Source organism: Homalodisca vitripennis, chromosome X, assembly GCF_021130785.1.
Source record: "Homalodisca vitripennis isolate AUS2020 chromosome X, UT_GWSS_2.1, whole genome shotgun sequence".
Lineage (NCBI taxonomy): Eukaryota > Metazoa > Arthropoda > Insecta > Hemiptera > Cicadellidae > Homalodisca > Homalodisca vitripennis.
In genome coordinates, this window is record NC_060215.1 from 105,977,775 (window position 1) to 105,999,160 (window position 21,386).

Genomic DNA, 21,386 nt, shown 5'->3' on the forward strand with positions numbered 1-21,386 from the left:
CTTTTAATTAGCAATTAATTACATTGTAGGGCTATAAATAGTGAAAGTCGACTCTCACTATACACGTGTAAGTGTGTACGTGATGCTGCAACTGATTGTTTAGATATTAAATACCATCTAAAAGCAAGTTATTACAGGTGGTTCACCTCATCCGAAATTTGGAATATCGTAAATAAGCTTGGTCCCATCAACTTTGAATAATCGCATCCCCAGTGTACTGTATAATTTATTCTAAATATTGAGTTTATTTAACATTCGGAACTGCTTGTAGGTTTAAAGTGATTTAAATACCTCCCTATCACCAGTCTTATTCACTAGCAATAAAGAAAGAAATGATTTTCCTTTTTAATAACTCATAGTTAATTTTGTTTGAAGAAAACATGTTATTGTTCTAGAAGCAAATACAGTATTTGTTAAAACTCACAAACAAATTGAAAGATTATAAATATGTAAACACACTTATACAATCAATATAACCTAAGACACAAAAAAGTACCTTGAGAAGTTCGAGCCAATTACGGACCTCCAAGAACGATTGTTCATTGGTGAGATCAAAAAGCAGTAAAAAGCCCATCGCATCCTTATAGTAGGCAGTGGTGATACTACGGAATCTACAAGTTGAACAGTGGTTAGTGCATGCAACTACATGGAGTACCGTACGCAAACGTAGAGGTTACTGTATATGAAGCAGACGCAAACAGTATACTTCACTAAATAAATTAATGCAATGATGCAGAGATTCTCTGTCAAAAAGTTTTCATCTCACAATGATGTTATATACTTATCATAAATAAAACTCATAGCTAGCTAAGTTTCAACCCTAAGTACAAGATAAGCAAAAGAGCTACAATAAAAAAATTGAACTTGTTTGGTTCTGCATTTATTCATTTTTTGGACCATAACTATGACACACAATAACAGACCATAACTTTCTAAATTTAAAATTTAAAAACTTTTAAAATTAAATAAGAATAAAATTGTAATACAAGAATTATAATTTACATGTGCCTTTGTATTCAATTTTTAATAGTATAACTTATATCAGACCACAAAAAATGTCGTTATTGATTGCATTTTTACTCATGACAAGAAGTTGAGGAAAACTATCACTGCACTTAATCCTATATGGAGTTCTGCAAGCCTTCCAGAATGAAAGGATACTCATAATGGGTATGGGTAGGGATTGGGACACCCTACTGCCAAGATCCCATTGTACAGCAACTAAGAGAAGGGATAGCGGGAATTGTCTCGGTTATGCCTCCTTGGAAGAAGAAGACACTTATTCTGTTTCGGCCTCTAACAGCCAAATCAGACGGAGGAATGTGCTACCTCATGTTTACGCTTGATAAAACCTTTACACTAAGAGGGCCTCATCCACTCCAACAATCATCCTCTGCAATAAACTAGACCTATTGATCAATTCATCCCAATATTGTATCAACATTTATAGATTGTCAAATTTAGTTTTAACTAGATATCCCAACAGTCTCTTGACATCCATCAGATTGCAGTGACATGGCGGTTGTTGCTGAATTAAACTCTCTGAGGAAGTGATATCAAATTACAGAGTCATCTTTGTCAACATTTGATTGGTAGCAACAATTCAGGAATGCCAAGTGTTATGTGCCTTCTAAAGTAATAAGCTTTGGTGTATTATTTTTGTACATCAAATGAAAGACATTTAATATATGTTACAAATTAGTCAAAAAATGTTTTATGTTATTTTATCACTTGTCTGTCAATCATCAACTGCTGCTACTTACATACACAGTCTGCAAGTTCAGCTAAGTAGTTAATGTGTATGTCACAGTTATGGGACTTAATTTCAGCTGGACAGAGAATCTCATATCACTAAACTACAATTAAATCTATGTTTTATTCTAAGGAATTCCACATGCAGATAAAATTAGTAATTTAAGCGTATTTAATTACACTTCATGCAATGGAGTTAATTAGCCATGGGTTTATCTATTTCAAGGAATTTTTAGTACAACTGTATGTATATTCTGCTTTGATCCCTCCCAATCAAACAAAGTACAAGCACATGATGTTATATGTTAGATAGTGTATGTGTATTCATCTAAATGTTTACCATTGAACTTTGAGTACTATTTTTAAAACTATGTTATATCGATGTGTCTTACGAGTAGTTATCATAAATTTCTTTTGGTACAATCATCACATCATATGATTTTTGTTATATAAAGTAATCTTTATGAATAAGTCTATTGTAAAGTAATTATTATTACTACTATAACAGGAACTTCTTGGCTTTTAGTCCAAAAGTAGTGAAGAAGTGTAGAAAATTTATTGACACCTTAAAATCTGATATTTATTTAATATATACATATGTTTCAAATGAACTCAAGCATTTGCGGCAGTAGCACGAAATTTTAAGGACAAAGGTAAGTTCATAAAATACACAAATATTCTATAAAAAGTCAAGAACAACGTCACTTTATTTATCAGTAACGATATAAAAAGAAACTGTCAAAAGAACCATAAATCATTTATTTCAGATAGACCGGAAGTGAGTGAACAAAATAACTTTAACATTTAAGTAATACAGTAAATTTGGGGTAGCTCTCGAGTCTCAGTAGCTCGGATTTGACAAAATAATTTACAATATGCATGCAATCGTTAAATTTATTGCTGCCTTACACATTGCTAAACATTTCCCCACATTTTTTTCATTACTTACTTGAACTTGGTAGGTTATGCAAGAGTTCCTGCCACGCTAGATCATAAAAGGCTGTTACCTTGTTGTGACACCACACGCTACATTTATACTAATTTATCAGTAGGGCCCGAGCCCCAGCAATATTTTTGAAATAAAAGTTTACATTAACGTGGTCAAAAGTCAAAACTGTATTATTTTAAAAGTTTTAACCACTTTGGTTAAAAAAAATTAGATTATTTTGTTACAATTCTAATTCATTTATGAATCAGTAAAGAACATATAACAATTTAAATACACAATTTTGTAACTTTAAATCTAATAAAGTTGTAAAATCCGTTTTCTTAATTATGATATTATTTATTGGAATATAACAAAAAAAAACACAACTTGATAGCTAACCCAAAAAGAGTTCATGTGTCTGCTAATACTATATCCCTGCCCTCTTGATCTGGTTCGAGCATGTGCTGTTGCCATATTCACACCCTGTTTGCTTTGTACTGCAGTTTACGGTTGTTTCCGATATCTAATACAATTCTATTTTCTTATAAACTTTTAGTAAGCAGGCTAATAATAAATAGTTATCATCATTTAAATATTAATGTCTACATAAGTAAAATAAACAATTTTAACAATGGAGAAGTATTTGTTCAAAACCATGATTCTCAACAACCGCTGAGAAGAACAAAGCAGCACTCCCAGTCCCAGGCCATCATTTTACAGTTCTTTTTTACGTTTCAGATTGTTTATCACCATGGCAGAAAACAATTAGTAACCAAAAATCAAGGTTTGAAACAAAGATTTGTTAAAAAAGTGTTTTGTGTAATTTGTAAGAAAGCTGATGAAGGTAAGGTTTAATGGCATTAGCACAAACACAGAACAAGCTTATACATCCTTCGAGTCCTCTCATTGAAAAATACACTGGAAAGGTTTTGTACTCACAAAAACACTCAAAGAACCCACAAAGAAAACACTCCTAAAGAAAGCACATTAAAAGTTGCATGTAAACTAAATATGGCCGGCAGTTTGTTGAATGAACTGCTTGACAATGGTAACCACACAACATATCGATGTCCATTTTTACAACAGTACAATTTCTTTGTTATTAAGCCTTTGCTATTCAAGGTCATAAGAATATCTCATACAAATTTTATTAGTAGAATATGGGAATTTACAAGGAATATTGATGTGTTCCAGAACGTTCCTGCAATTTAAAAGTGCTACAGCTGAACCAATCTTTCACTTTGACCGACAAGGTGGATAATACATAGGCTCGGTTTTTGTACAGATGGTCAGGCCTCATTGAATATATAGTGATATTTTCAAGACACTACGTTCTGACGCTGCTTCAAGCTTATTATATGTAGAGCAAATGAATCTATTCAAGACGTTTAGCTTGTTTTCTCTTTACAACCTTACTATGAAGTAAAGAAGTTAACACACAGATTCAATGTTCACTTAAATCAGAGCAGTGGAAATTGAAGCCAAGCTAGCTTGTCAGCCTAACTATTATTTCATTATTAAATTTGTTATACAGTAAGTCTTTTAATTCAATACCACTTGGGTATCCTTTACACACATTGATATAACAGTGCTGAGGTGATGGATTGTGCATTATCATAACCAGATAGGAGGTATGATTGAATTTCAAACATATTTCATCATCCATGACAAGATTTTCCATTTTTGCTCCAGTCATCATTAATTTTATCTTCTGCTCTAATGTGCACAAACATCCATTTTATGTGTTCCACTTTGTCCAGAACGGATTTACACCTATGTGCCAAATTCCATTGAAATCTGATTTTAATGTCTAGTGCCTCAAGATTCAAGATCTTTATTGGTCTTTAAACACATTCAATAGTGCAATAGACTTCATCAAGTTACTAAAATATTCTAAACTAAAACTAAATGAACAATTCAGATTCTACCTACTCAATCCAGCCTACCAGTAAATATATAGATCTATATAATTAATAACAATAACCAAACAACCAACAGATTTATATAAATTAACAATAATAAATAAATAACCATTAACACATTTAACATGGATAAAATTTTAAAACTCAACAATATTAAAACTGAATAAATAAATACTTTGAGAGACAAAATTTAAAAAATTATTGTTGTGGTATCACAATTTAAGAATTCATCAACACAATAAAATATATTAACTTGTAACCAGCACTTCAAAACTGTTTTAAATTTGACTAAAGATACAGATCTAGCATTTAATTGTAACTTATTAAACAATTTAATTTTCATAAAAAGATAACTGCATTTTGTTTTGGTTAATTTAACTAGTAAGAGTTGTAACAAATGTTTTGTTCTAGTAGGATAACCATGAATATCCTGTCTAGTTGTAAATGTTTCAAGTTGTTCCTTTACACTTATAAGACAGTAGAATATATACATAATGGGAATAGTCATTATTTTAAATTTCTTACAAATTGGAACACAGGTCTTTCTTTTTGAAACATTTTTCATAACATGTAATGCATTTTTTTGCCATTTCATTACTCTTAATGCACTATTACTGTTCCCCCATAGAGACCATAACTTAAGTGTGAATGGAAAAATGCATAATAGGAGGCTAGAAGCATATTCATAGCTATACAATGTTTCAATTTACTCAAGAGATAGACTACTCTAGATAATTTTTTACACAATTGATCTATGTGATGATCCCAACTTAATTTGCTGTCAAGGTATACCCCTAATAGTTTTACAGGTTTACTAACTTAATAATTCCTATTTAAAGTAAACAGTATTTTCTCAGTCTTTTGATCATTTACTACTAAGTAGTTTGTCCCAAACCATTCCATAGCCGATTTTACCGCATAGTTTTCTTCCATAATGAGATAGATTCTCATAATTTTCACTGAAATTCAAGAGTGTGGTGTCATCTGCATATAATACTGAGGAGCATGGTACATTAAATGAGAAATCATTAACAGCAACAACAAACAAAAAAGGGCCCAGGACAGAACCTTGTGGGACTCCAATTTCAATAGGATTTAGTTTGGATCTATCTTTATTTTGCACAACTATCTGCTTTCTATTTTTTAGATAGGACATCATTAATTGCAGTTCTTTGCCTCTAATACCATATCTATAAAGTTTAGATAGTAATAACTCATGATCTATGCAGTCAAATGCTTTGGTCAAGTTGATTAATGTTGCAGATGATAATACCCCTTTTTCAAAATTTGCTAAAATTTGATCTACAATATTTTCAACTGCTTTTATTGCACTTCGGTTTTGTATGAACCCAAACTTTTTCTTACAAAATAGATTATTATTAAGAAAAAATTAATTTAGTTGCCATTTTATACATGACTCAAATATTTTACTAAAAATTGGTACTAACGAAATCGGCCTGTAGCTAGATGGGCTAAATTTGTCTTCTTTTTTGTACACAGGAGTTACTTTAGTGACCTTAAGGGCATGAGGGAATACACCTTGCTCTATCATCATATTAAACAATAATGACAATGAATCAGCTATTTCATTTATAATTTTCTTTACAAGCATATTAGAAATGCTATAATAGTCTTCACTACATGATAGGTTTAGATTGGCAACAACTTTTAATACATCAACTGTTGTAATTCTTTGCCATGTTAGAGTGTCACAGTCATTAAAATTAGATAAATAGTTTTCTACCAACTCTATGGCGCGGTTTTAGTGATACACACTGACAGATGGATAAGTGTCTTGGTCAGACAATGTACAGCACACATTTAGTCTTAGGGTAAACACGAATAGGTAATCCCACTATAATCATAAATTGTTAATAAGTTTCATCGACCTTGTACCATATCAAATCTCCTCCTTATTCTATTCCTTGCATAGGCCAGTGGTCCAAGAGGATGGAAAGAATAAGGTTTAAAACAGGATCGACACCACCTTTTTTAATTCTTTTCTGTTACAAAGTTATTCAATAAAACAAACGACAATTTCAGCTCTCTTTTTGCTTTGTTCTCATACAACTACGGCATGAAAATAGAAAAACAAACTATTCATATCTAAGAGCATGCTACTAATTAAATAAAACCTATCATATCCGACACTATGTGGCATATCGATGAAACATAACGTTATCCATTCCCTAAGGTATAAGAGGTTCGTCCATTCCTATCAGTATTAAGAGCAAATGGTCGAAGCAGCTTTTACATCTTTTAGATACCCCTAGCTGCTGTGCCATGTGACACTGTCACTGCTGTGACCTGTGTTTATTTGGAATATAACTCACATTCTACACAGCTCTAGTCTAAGTCAACTCTTTTTCTGAGTAAAAATGTTTGGAAAATTATAAGAGACAATAATTGTTGTAGATCTACGTGATACGTTGATTTCTTCATAGCAATTCCTTGATTTATTTAACAGTGCCTATTACCGATGAAGCTATCATAGGTCTGGATATGACAGATTGTACTGTAATACTCAATTACTACTCTATTCATAACTTTCAAAAAGCAATACAATATAGGCAGAAATGGGATTAAAATTTTCCTAATGCAAAGTTCTCTGTATTTTTTCAATGTAACAAACCTTTCCTGACCAGCTGTATCCCAAAGTTGCAAATTTACAATCTGGCTTCGTCCCAGGGTTTTGTATACCTGCAAACATTGAATAATTTCAGTAAAGTCCAGTCAGATGTTACAACTATCTTATAATAGTAAAGAAATTATTTAATAAAAGCCTTCTAGGTATAGAAACAAAGCATAGAAAACTTATTGTGAGACTTTTAGTGTTTTAATTATAAGGCCATAAACATGTAATACTGGTTTAAAAATACATTTTCAATAACTTAATAGAATATTCAATTCAATTCATTTATAGCACAATAACATTTAATACATTACAAAATGTAATTTAAACTGGTGCACTATCAATACATATTTTTTTATTCTGTTCTAAATGCTAAAATAAAAAATAAAATTGATTCAATGATTCAATTCATGAACTTCATTTAACGTCTCTAGTTCTATTATATTTATAATCTTTTTTATCATAATAATCTGTTAAATCAAGTAATATTAAAAGTGTAGGAAATAAAAACCTTGAGTACAAAACAAGTTAGTATGTTATCTGTTACAATATCATTTATATTATAGTAAGCTTGATCTAATAACATTTATTTTATAATTTTGAAGACTGCTTTTCTGTAAGACTTTATAGTTGTTGGTAATATATTATATAATATAAATACGAATACCCATATACAGTGGGCTTCTTTTAAGCAGGCTACTTTTATAAGTTGGAAATGTTACAAGGTTTTTATTTCCAGTTACATAATTATGTTGATTATTAAATTTAATGTACATATTTGGATTCTTATAAACAAAATTTAAAATAAAAAATATACAAACATGGCAAGTACTTGAATTCTTCTAAAAAGAGAATGGCCGTTTGCTCTAGAACTAACCCCTGTCATGGCTCTTATCAAAGGTTTTTGAGCAATGAACACTCTTTTGAAATTAGATGAGGTTTCTCATGGAACAATACCATATTTTAGAATGATTGTATGTATGTGAAAATACTATTTTACAAATTGTATTGTTACGAAATTAACTGAGACTTTAATTACAGATCTAAGAGCATTAAGTTTATTTAATAATTCAACATGATATTTGCAGTTAAAATTTTTGTCAATATTCATTCCTCGAAAAATATGAGAATCAACCAAATTTATTCTAAAACATCTTTCTAAACACTTATTTGGGTTATTTCTAGCTTTAAAATGAATAATGCTTGTTTTAGATTGATTAACACTTTGTACCCTGGGCCCTTAATACATGTTTCGGCGTGGCTCCCTGGGGGTTTTATGATGCTTTTAAAAAATTCTGTGTTATTACAGTAATGTTATAAACTCATACTATATATCTTTTTAAAGATGGAGATACATACTTTTTTTAAATGTATACAAATATAAAGTTTATTTTCAAAATAAAATTATTACATAATATTGAATGTTATGTAAAAAATACAAAAAAAGTTTTTGCTACATAGCTTGCTAATTCAGGTAATTCGCCTTAGAGTGGTAATTTTTAAAGCACAATGGTCTGAATAAAATACAGGATCTCGCAAATTTTCGTTTAGATCGTTCATAAAATCAATATTTGGTCCCAGGTGTGTATCAAAATTACTGTCACTTTCCGACTCGCAGTCAAACAAAAGATCACGAATTGCATCACTTTTGATTTCATCACCCATATTATTTAAACTCGAAAATAATAAGTAAACAATATAAAAGAAAATCAACGGAAAGTCGAGAAGAAAGAACAAAGCGAGTGTAAATACAAAACAAAACACACGGATAACCTCACATTGCTTGCATTTGCCTTTACTTCATTCAGTAAGAAACTAAAGTTCTGATTATTTATAAACAGTTAAATTCACATTTATAATACATTATAATAACATTTGCTTCAGTATTTGTCGGCAAGATTTGTAGAAAACTTAGTAAGACATCACTAAGACTCACAACAACACACAACGTGAAACACTACAAAGCAAACTGACAGTACCGACGATCAGCCGCAGCGCCTACGATCAGCTGTCTAGACTCGCTTGTAGTACGACGATAAATATACGTATTTCATTACTAAAATGTGACCCAGGGATCTCAAAACCAACAAATACAAACTTAGACAACCAATGAACATAATCAAAATGTTTGAATCCAAAAATAAGATGACTGAGCTAAATAATACAATTAAATAACACGACCCGAGCTATACTCGGGCGCCGGTAGCAGGCGCTGCCGACGCGGCCCGACCTATACTCGGGCTCAGGGTACACAGTGTTAACCATGGATACTGAAATAATATGTACCGTGATATATGTCTACTTCTGTTTGAAAAATATCATAGGGTTCCATCATATTACATCCATCATAAATGCTTTCATTAAGTAGGCAACATCCTTCAATTCGTCCCAGCCAAGTCGTCAGATGGAACTTGGTACTTGGTTGTTGACTTGTTGTTGCGGTTTAGTTAATGATTGCGGAATTGGGGGTTATAATGATTGTATACTGTTTATTTAAGTATTGCAGGTTTTGAGGTTATTAGATTTCATTCATCATTATCGAAACAAGTTTTTAATATCAGTCAAGTTTAGTATTTTTACGAGTCTTCTATCGGTAAGTCATTCTACCAAATTCAGTGTGGACTTTTAATGAACTTACAAAGACTGGACTAAGTTCTAAATAACACATTTAACCCTAGAACTGATATGCATTTTAGCCTTAACTGGCACAGGTTTTTAACTCCTTGCTCGGAGTTAAATAAAAAATTATGGTATCATCGTTTTCAAAAAAAGATGGCCAACACTTAACATTCACTGTGAAAGTGCTCCTCATATTAGTGCAGTTATTAGTAGGTAAACCCAACAAAAAACAATATGCTTTTTCAATTTTTAGATTTGCGTTAAGTAGAAGTCAATTAGACTTGAACCCATCATTAAGTTGGTTAAGTGTTAGTTTAGTAGTCTTCCAAATATGTAAGGGTCCTTTCTGTTTTTTACACTTGTATCTTCAGCAAATAAAATGAAGTTTGTGTTTGGTATTTCCAAAGGCAAATCATACTGTCTCTATTGAAGGAAGGGAGAAATGCATTAAAAAGGAGTTCTGAAGTTTTACACAGATGGTTCACGCCATGACTATAGGGCAGGATACGGAATATAAGGACCAGGAGTTAACCTGGCAGTGCCCCTAGGAAAACATGGCACGGTCTTCCAAGCAGAAGTTATGGCAATAGAATCATGCTCCAGAAGACTCATACAAATGAGGACAAAAGGAGTAAAATACTTTATACTTTCTGACAGCCGGGCTGCACTAAAGACACTCAATACTTGTTCATTTGATTTTAAAGCAATCTGGAAATGCAAGAATGCTCTGGCTAAGAATAACAGAGTAAAACTCGGTTGGGAGTCAGGCCATGAGGGCATTCATAGAAATGAAAAAGCAGATATCCTTGCCAAAAAGGGAGCGGAGTCCATTATGGTGGGGCCAGAGCCAAGTTGCGGGATAGCTTTCTCTAACAGCAAAGCTCTTGTACAAGATTGGAAATGAGAATAAGAAACATTAATTGGAGTAGGGCCTCAGGATTAAGACAATCTAAAGTGTTTATCTCTTCTTTTTGTCTTTGTGTGTTCTCTCTTGTGTGTGGGTGGGCATCTCTCTAGATCAGAGAAAGGAGGATATAAGAATGATATTAAATAGGTTCTGCCATATCAAAAATTTGGAAAAGATTCTTGGGGGCATATCTCCTCAGCCCCAAGGGCATCAGAGAACAGGAGCCCTCAAATCTGATCGTCTTCTGTAAAAGTCTCAGATTCTAAGGGGCAAACATAAGTAAGAGAGGTACAAAGGTCCTTTTAGGACTAAGTGTGGAGACAATTCGTCTCTTTCCCTCAGGATAAAAAAAAGAAACGTTCTGGATTATGATTGGGATTTTAATAATTTAAGATTTATTCACTTAAAAAAGTATTGCTGATAAAATTTTAAGTTTTAAAATTTACGAGGTCCTGATACTTTCTCCACACTTTGTTGTTTGAAAAGCAATAACTTAAGACACAATAAAAACTGACATCAGACTACAAAATGTTCCTTTAAGACAGCTGCAGAAGATTGTATATTATGACATGTATAATGTAATATAACGTATAAAATATCTATATATAACATAACATGAATGTTCTTACCACTCTTTTAAGTCGAAAATCAATTCCTACAGTTGAGACAAATTTTGATGCAAAGACTCCATCTGTGTAGCGAATGAGAAAAACTGGTTTTCCCAACTCCGGAGTCTCCCAAGAACAAGAACTTAATTAAATAGTCGTAGTCACTCATTTTGGCAGCCTGTAAAAACAATGTAAAGTAAAACATCTATCTAAGTTTAATTTTTTTTAATTTAAACAAATTAATTTATTAAAGTTATCTCTAGGCTAGCATACTATTGTTCCTAAACATTAGTACCTTACTTTTTAGGTGCTTCCATAGATATTCTAGAAAAAAGTCGTTTGGGACTTAGGTAATGACAGTAGTCTAGGATAATGAAGCTTAATAAACTGCAAGTCATAACCTACATTTGGCACATTCTGATCTTTAAATTTTGCTATCTTTTCTTAAATACTTTATTGCTCTGTACAGTATTGTATCCATTCTTCAATAATGTATTGTGTCCTCTTCCCTTTATTCCAGTTATCTTTCTCTAATGTATATATTGCCCGATTACTGTATTCAATAGTCCTTCTGGACTGGATGATGAAGTTACTAGGCATTCAGATATTGTATTGGTGTGTTGGATTCTTATATACCGAATGTACTATACTCTCGTATGGCTACCATTAAGTCCAAAAATGGTAAACTCCTGTTGTTCTCAAATTTTATAGCACACTTGATGATAGGTTGTATAACATTTATCATGTAGAAATTCATCTTGGCTGTCTTTTACCGTGAGGCCAAACTGCCTATATATCATCTATGTAATAAACCCATATCTTCAGCTTCTTCTGCACTCCTTCCAGGAAAATTTTCTCAAATATTTCCATATATAGGTTTGTTCTTATAGGTGGCAATAGTAACACCACTGCTGCTCTGTCAGTCTTTTTGTAGAAATTACTGTCAAAGAAAGTAAGAGGATCGAAGGCATGTTTCTGCCAATCCTGCTATTTTCTAAAATTTAATTAACTAATAAAATAGCATAAAGTTAACGCATAAAAAACTTACTACAATATAATACTGTAAGAAATCTAATTAAAGTAGACTAGTTCTTAAACTAGTTTTAAATATTTGCAGGCTAACATAAAGTGTTCCCAACAAATTTAAAAACCACAAACTGTATGTATATGACAACTTTTTTCTTAATTTTATGAAGGCAGTCCTGGAAATGAATAGCAGACATCCTGGCCAAAAAAGGTTCTAAAAGCTTTTTAGCTAAGCCAGACCCGTGTGGTGGGATTGCCTTCTTCTACAGCAGACCTATAGTAAATGCCTAGTTAAATAAGATCAGATCTGGCCCGACTCTTAGATCTAAGCAAGGAATATACAAAACAACTGGTACTGAGAGTGCTAACAGAACATGGCCCTCTTCAGAGACACCTAATAAAGATGAGATTACGCCAGAATGATAAGTCCAGAATCTGTAAAGAAGCAGAAAATCAGCTGAGCACATATGGCTCAACAGTCCTACTGCTTGTAAATGAAGAAAAAGAACTGACTACGGACTTATTCCTAAGCTCAAAGAGAATCAGAGAACAGAAACCCACAAATTTAAAGCAAATCTTTTGTATAAACACACACAAAAGATGCTTTTCATGCTTTTATGATTTGAGGGTTAAACATAAGGCAGGCACACAGATGATGTTTGGAGTAAGGTTCTTAGACTCATCCCTCATATAAAAACATTTTTTCTACAAATCGGTTTGTGAAAAATTCAATGGATAATGTTTCCAATTGAAGATCAAAACAATCAACCTCTCTAGAATGAAAGAGCTAACAACAAAATGTGTACTTATACTTAATTAGTAAATAATCTTGAGTATGATCAGTGATACTTCTCCTACATGTTTGATTTAATTTTTCCCTACCATCAAAAATCACATCACTAATTGAAAACACAGGATGCCAAATCGCAATCATGTCCTGGTATTGCTCTCTTCAGTATCTCGGATTATAGTTCAATCTGCCACAAATTCGAGATACTGAAGAGAGCAATACCAAGACATGATTGCGATTTGGCATCCTGTGTTTTCAATTAGTAATGTGATTTTTTATGATAGGGAAAAATTAAATCAAACAAGTGAGATTGAGATTGTGTGTGTGTGAGATTGTGAGTGTGAGATTGTTTTTTACTAGTGCTATCAGTATAACCTACTTGGTACTCAATTCTAGAGCTCACATATTGTCAGATACTGCATCATATATATTTGAAGAGAAGAAAAGGTTAAATGTTGGAAGTTCTATCTACTAAGCAATTCATATGAGCAAATTTGAATAACATTGTTATATTATATATATACTTCTATATTCAGGGTTGAATAAAAAGTATAGATATCTCATATTAACTTATCAATGAGCTAGAAAAACCAAACTCATACATCTGTAGGTAGCAAAACTACACTTTAAGGTCAGTAATCACATGATTGCCCCTGCCCCCAAAATACTAAATTTTGACCTCAACTTAGAAATTTTAAATGTAAATCCTAGTCAAGTTACACATTATTTTAAAGGTCTTTATGAAATAAAATTAACAGTGAAACAGACAGGTCACTATTTCAAACCAGTACAAAAAAGGGCGGTTAAATCGATTTAAAAATATTTTTATTCGGAAAAGTAATGAATATCGAAATCTTTTCAGAATATTTTCATTACTTTGTTTACAACTTGTTATTTCAAACAATTTTAGACATAAAAATAATTAAATTTTAATAAGTCACTATTTTGTACAGGTTTGAAATAATGATCTTAAGTTTCTTTTGTAAAGACCTTTAAAAAATATGTAATTTGATGGGGATTCACGATTACAATTTTTAAATTGGGCATTTATGTACCCAACAGAGGTATAGTGAGTTTGGTTTTTCTAGGTTAAAAAGTAAATATAGTGTATTCATACTTTTTATTCACCATGTATAATAATGTCTAATAATGTTACCCAGGTCATAATGAATTGAAAATTGTAGTTCAACTGCCATATTGATATTGTGAACAAGAAGTGTTGAATAACAACAATAATAGATACTAGTTCTGGCACAGTACAAGAAAGTCAGACTTTCTTACATAGCTGTAATTTTGAAATTGAAGACGTTAATATAATAGGATTATGTACCATCAGTATATGTTACAAAATGTACAACACAACATTTCAAGGATTTAAATGTATTATCTTCATTAGATAAGAAGACAATTAGTACATATACATGAACTTAGAAGTTGCAACATGCAGCAATGGACTGCCACAAAAAAAGAAAGAAAATAAACTAAACATACAAAAACTGCTTGGAGTCCAGACAGGAGAAAATGAACCCAGGCATTGTTACTGCACAGGATGCAAGTCATGAGCCCAGTTCTTTGTTTGAAGGTTATTTTTTACGATGGAAGGATTGTGAAAGAAACAGGATTTTTCCGGACATTTGCCATCGCTCAGTGAAACAAGAAATCAGAAACACTATGATTCGAGATCTGCAATCTGATCTCTTCTTCAGGTAAAGAACTAACCTAATACATAATTACAAACTAGGTTAAAATAAACAAATCTTACCAAAGCGTTGTGGCACGCCTAAGTCAGGAATCACAACCACCATGTTGTTTGTCAACTTCACTAACTCTATAAACATGCACTTAATAAAATATATTTATATATTATAATATATATATATATATTTTATTAAGTGCATGTTTATAGAGTTAGTGAAGTTGACAAACAACATGGTGGTTGTGATTCCTGACTTAGGCGTGCCACAACGCTTTGGTAAGATTTGTTTATTTTAACCTAGTTTGTAATTATGTATTAGGTTAGTTCTTTACCTGAAGAAGAGATCAGATTGCAGATCTCGAAACGTAGTGTTACTGAAAATCCTGTTTCCTTCATGAGCACAGTGTCCCACTTTCGTCTATGCTGGTGTGACATGTGTTTGAACTGTTGACTTTTCGTGCTAGCGACTTGCATCCTTTGCAGTAACAATGCCTGGGTTCATTTTCTCCTGTCTGGACTCCAAGCAGTTTTCGGGTATGTTTAATTTATTTTCTTTCTTTTTTTTAGTGTCAGTACATTGTTGCACATTGCAACTTGTAAGTACATGTTTGTGTACTTATTATCTTCTCACCTGACGAAGAGGTTAAATTTCAATCCTCGAAACATTGTATTATATATTTTGTAACATATAACAATGGCAAATATTCGAAGTCCTTTTATCCTTTCAAACCATCATCAATAACAAACTTTAAACAAAGAAAGTTAATAAACTTCTTTCAAAAATTAAGGAATTTTATCATTTAATAGATATAATTAACATATTTTCTTCCTAAAAAATAATGAACTTTTTAAATAGTTTATTAAAAATAAGGACTGATAACCTAGAAAAAATGTGATTGTAAAGTTTTTGTCTTTGTTGTTGAATAATTAAAACAAAATGTTTCAAAAATAAATATATAAGACTGTTATACTGAAAGTTGTTTTTAACCCTAGTAGTGTCAACCGACTACATTTTGTTGCCTTTTGTCGTTTCTATAGTGTTAACCAACATTATTTTGTTGGTCAAACATTCCCTCATAAATTTACTTCTGCGGAAATAAAATCCCTCATTAATTACTGCGGAAACGTATTGATTTGATTCATGCACCATTGGATTCGGTAAGAAAATTCTAATGAAAACTAAATGTTTATTCCTCTTTTGTTATTATGGTTGTGACGTAGCAAGTTGATTATTCAAAACATAAATGAAAACGTATATTTGTTATGAATGCTGTCTGGTCTGCATTGTTTACTTTTATGTCTGTGCTAAGCCGTGTATAATTCTAAGTGTTGGTAGTTTTATTTGTATTTTAGTGTTGTATTAAATGTGTAGTGTGTTCGTGGATATTGTAATAGTGTAAATAAAAATAGTTTAGAAAAAATAAATCTTTTTATTGAAATCTTATTGATACATTATCAGATCTGAATAGGGTATTGGAGTTTGCTTAGCTAAAATTTATTTCAAGTATTTTTTATGGTTTTCCACTTACTAAACATTATTGGTGCTATTTTGTTCTGAAGTAGCAATTAGGCTTGGTAAATAGATAGTTTACACAACCAAATATATTTACAGTAATTTATTTGGTTATATATGACAACTGTTTGGATAATTGTTTTATGAAATGAAATATGACTTTATTCAAGAGGTGGAGTTAGGGCTATTTAGCCCTCTCTACCACTCAACCTCACATAATATACAGAGATATATATATACATATATATATATATATATATATATATATATATATATATATATATATATGTACATTTAACGACCTTAAAACTATAACAAATTACATTTTAAATTAAAATTTAAAATTAACCAAAATATATACTACTATGTAATAATTAAAAATCAAATTTATCAGCTTAATATGTAGAAAAAATTCAAACAAAGATAAATTAAAACTTAAATTAACAATATACTTTTTAAAGAATTTCTTGTTATTGCTACATTCATTCTCTCAAACACACAGCCTGGCCACGAGCACCGCCACCCGTCACCCCTACAGGCCACCCAGCAACAAATCCCTAACCCCCACCCCAAAACAAGCTCGACCTTCTATAATACGGATATTATCAGGGAGAGAGTTCCAGAGGCGACATGCCTAAATAGTGAACGACTTACTGAAGAAGTTCGATCGATGAACAGGAATTGAAAGTAACGTGGATCACCTTCTCGTAGGTTGTTCACTTATATCGGAAATAAATTTGGAATTTTCGGACAGGTAAATAGGTGACTTGTTTTTGATAACTGAATGTAGAGTTGAAAGAATGTGAAGTTGGCGAAGTTGTTGAAGTTTCAGAAGCGATAGCTGTTTGAAAAATGGAGTCACATGCTCATAACATCTGAGATTCAAAATAAATCTGATACAATAGTTTTGAGCACGTTGAAGCCTGTCAGAAAGCTCAACAGTCATGTCACTGATCACTGCGTCACATTAGTTGAAGTGTGGCAGTATGAGAGTTTTAACCAGCATTACCCTGACATTGAACGGTAGATATAAAGCAAAACGCTTTAAACTGTGAATGCCAGCAAATACTCTATTACACGTTACCGTAACCTGGTCATTCCACTTAATACTTGAGCTCATAGTAAGACCAAGATTTTTTCATTTGTTTTGAAAATTTAGTACGTGGTTATTGAGTTTAAGTTTTGGTGCAACGTTGAAGTCAAACGGTCGATCAATCTTGGGTTTCCCAATACCACTGCCTGCGTTTTGTCTTCATTTAATTTCAGCCCATGTTTATTTGCCCAACAAGCAATTGATTCAATGTCTTGATTGAATAGAACCATAAATGTGCTCAATTCATCAGGCGAACAGTGTACGTAAATTTGTAAATCATCGCCATAAAGATGAAACTTGGACCATTGCCTGCGTTTTGTCTTCATTTAATTTCAGCCCATGTTTATTTGCCCAACAAGCAATTGATTCAATGTCTTGATTGAATAGAACCATAAATGTGCTCAATTCATCAGGCGAACAGTGTACGTAAATTTGTAAATTATCGGCATAAAGATGAAACTTAGAGTGCCTTATAATAGATGTGATGTCATTAATATAAATTGAGAACAATAGGGGTCCAAGAACAGAGCCCTGTGGAACACCCCGTGTTACGGTTTTCCATTCAGACATTTTTTCCCTTTCTTTGACATATTGCTGTCGCCCAGTAAGATACGATTTGACCCAGTTAACACACCCATCGGAGAAACCATACTTCTTCAATTTGATGAGAAGAAGAGGGTAATAAACACAGTCGAAGGCTTTGGAAAAGTCAAAAAGCAGTAAAATGGTGATTAGTCTCTTGTCCATTGCCAATCTGATATCATCGGTGATTTTAATTAGGGTTGTGGTGGTGCTGTGATTAGGCCTGAATCCAGACTGGTATTTAGATAAGATGTTATAGGTATTCAGATAAGATGAAATTTGTTGATGTACCACTCTTTCAAGGCATTTGGAGAGACAAGGGAGAATACTGATTGGACGTAGGTCAGAAGGGGATTGCGGATTAGACACTTTTCTCAGAGCATGCTTCCAGGTTAATGGAAAGACAGAGGAATTTAAAGAATAATTGAAAATGACTACTAACACAGGAAGGGTGATGGGCAATGGATCTTTCAGAAAGCGCAAAGGTATGTTGTCAGCCACAACTGCGTTGCTGGTCATCCTCCTGAAAGCAGCAAGCACATCAGCCTCACTCACAGGTCTGAAAGAATACTGGCGGCCAGCAGCTTCCCGAGGAGCAGCCTCCAGCTCAGCAAAATAATTGCAAGCTGCAGATATATTAACAGGGATATTAATAAAGTAATCATTTATAATATTGAGGACAAACGGAACAGGTGGACTGATATTGGACTTACCCACACCAAGGTCTTTAATTTTACTCCACAGTGATTTAGTGGACTGAGGCTCTGAAAGTGTTGTGTGGTAAAATCTAACTTTGGCGTTACGGATTTGCTGCTGCGTGTGATTCCTAAGATGTTTATAGGCCTCCCAATCTTAAGTGGATTTAGAACGTTTAGCTTTTCAGAAGGCGGAATCCCTTTGCTTTTGCAAATTTCTTATGAAATCATTCATCCATGGAGAGGGGGCTTTGGTTACTCTTTTAGTTATGATTGGGGCATGTTTATCAAATAAATTAGTAAGTAAAGCATTAAATTTGGTAACCATTTCGTCTACATTACTGGCAGTGGTTACTTCATGCCAGGGTAAAGCAGCAGCATCTGTGAGAAGTGAAGCATGATCTATGTCCCTGTATTTGCGATATTTGATTATATTGGGCTTATTTTTAGGGGTATGGAGTTTATAGGCACAAAAAATTAGATCATGCTTTGAAAGTCCAGGGGCAGGAAGTTGTATCACGTGTGTGTGTATATATATATATATATATATATATATATATATATATATATATATATATATATATATATCCGGTTATTTGAGTAATTCATGTAGTTGTGAAATAATAATTTAGTCTTGGTCAGATTTCAGTAATAAGAAATACATTTTTTTAGAAAATATTGGTGATAAAATAATGATTTATTGTAGGATATACCTACATAATGGATCGTGCTCTGAGCTGAAGTGATTTGAGGGAACTGATGGAACAGGTCTCAGAAAGTAAATCTAGTGATGGGTCAGATACAGACAATATCTTAGTGAAATAATATTATATTATACAGGGTGTCAATTAAGTCTGGAACCTCTTTTTTAATTTTTAAACCACAATATAAAAAAATACCAAAGTTCACACATGCTTACTGGTGATAGTAACGCATACATCTGCCCAATTACCGACCGGATAATCCTTTTGGGGGACGGTCCACAAGGAGTCAGACAAAATTCTTAAATAGCAGCATAGGTCAAGTTTGGTATCAAATTAAAGGTCTTACTTAGCAGAGTACAATGCCGCAAACCGGGCTTCAAAAGGTGGATTCATTCAGTAGTTATAGCTATTTGAATTTTAAAACAATTGAACAATGTAAATTATTAAGTATTACAAGTAAAAACCAATTTTTAAGTACCTGTGATCAAAGTAAGTGTTCAAAATGTTCCCCTCCCATCGTCTGGCAATGTCCTAGGCGGTTGTAAAAGCCATCCACTGCCTTTTGAAGGTAGTCACGAGGAATATTTTGAGCTTCTTGGACTATGAGATTTCTTAGGTGCGCCAAATCTCGAGGCTTAGTACGATAAACTTTATCTTTGAGGTATCCCCAAAGAAAAAAATCCAGTGGAGATAAATCAGGGGAACGAGCAGGCCACTCTACTGCACCATGTCTTCCAATCCATCTGTGAAGGAATATTGTATCCAAGTATTCTCTAAAACAAGGAGAGCAAAGTGTGGTGGCACGCCATCTTGTTGGAAATAAAATCTTTGAAATTGTCGACCAAGAGCAGCTTGTAGTGCAGGAAGTATCTCATTTTGGAGCATTGCTAGATACGAGTCACCATTTAAATTACCATTGATAAATAATGGGCCCATAATTTGATTTCCTGTAATACCTTCCCAAACGTTAAGTTTCTGTGGATGCTGTGTATGACTCTATCTGCCACTTTCACATTCTAACAGTAGTTGTGTTATTGGTAATAATTATTGATTCCTGGCTTCGATTACTACATTGTCAGATGATGGGAGGGGAACATTTTGAACACTTACTTTGATCACAGGTACTTAAAAATTGGTGTTTACTTGTAATACTTAATAATTTACATTGTTCAATTGTTTTAAAATTCAAATAGCTATAACTACTGAATGAATCCACCTTTTGAAGTCCGGTTTGCGGCATTGTACTCTGCTAAGTAAGACCTTTAATTTGATACCAAACTTGACCTATGCTGCTATTTAAGAATTTTGTCTGACTCCTTGTGGACCGTCCCCCAAAGGGATTATCCGGTCGGTAATTGGGCAGATGTGTGCGTTACTATCACCAGTAAGCACGTGTGAACTTTGGTATTTCTTTCTATTGTGGTTCAAAAATTAAAAAAGAGGTTTCAGACTTAATTGACACCCTGTATATCTCGCATGGACTCTGAAGCTGTGTTGCAGAAACGACGGGTGAAATGGAACTTCTCGACCCACCACATTGGCCTGACTTCAACACCTGCCTCGCCCATCTACATCAATGAGAGTTTGAGCCCTGGAAGACATCGACTTCTGAATGCCGCCCGTGAAAAGAAAAAAGAAAAACTCTACACCTACCTCTGGATAAGAGGTGGGAAGATCCTGATGAAAAAAGCGGACGGAGAAAAAGTGAAAGTTATCACCAGCTTTGACGACTTAGCCAAACTGTAAGTCACCACATTCCAGCCTTTATGCATTTATACTAGGCTTTCATTTATTAATGTTTTCTATAAATATATACTTTAGTATTATAATGATCACTTGGTTTATACGTTTATTTGTTTTGTATTTTCAATATTATGTATTCATTGATTGATTTATATCCTGTAAATATCGGTGATGAC

The 21,386-nt window shown here is 32.8% G+C and overlaps 1 protein-coding gene across 1 annotated transcript in view; it reads right to left on the bottom strand.

The window, feature by feature from the left end:
- Positions 1-19,162, bottom strand: part of LOC124369545 (ras-related protein Rab-27A-like) — a 48,216-nt gene extending 29,054 nt beyond the window's left edge. The window contains 6 exon segments of the mRNA XM_046827571.1: positions 497-611; positions 7,235-7,302; positions 11,390-11,470; positions 11,472-11,546; positions 18,507-18,694; positions 19,126-19,162. Coding sequence (XP_046683527.1) covers positions 497-611; positions 7,235-7,302; positions 11,390-11,470; positions 11,472-11,546; positions 18,507-18,694; positions 19,126-19,162 — 564 coding nt within the window.
- Positions 19,163-21,386: the final 2,224 nt, after the last annotated feature.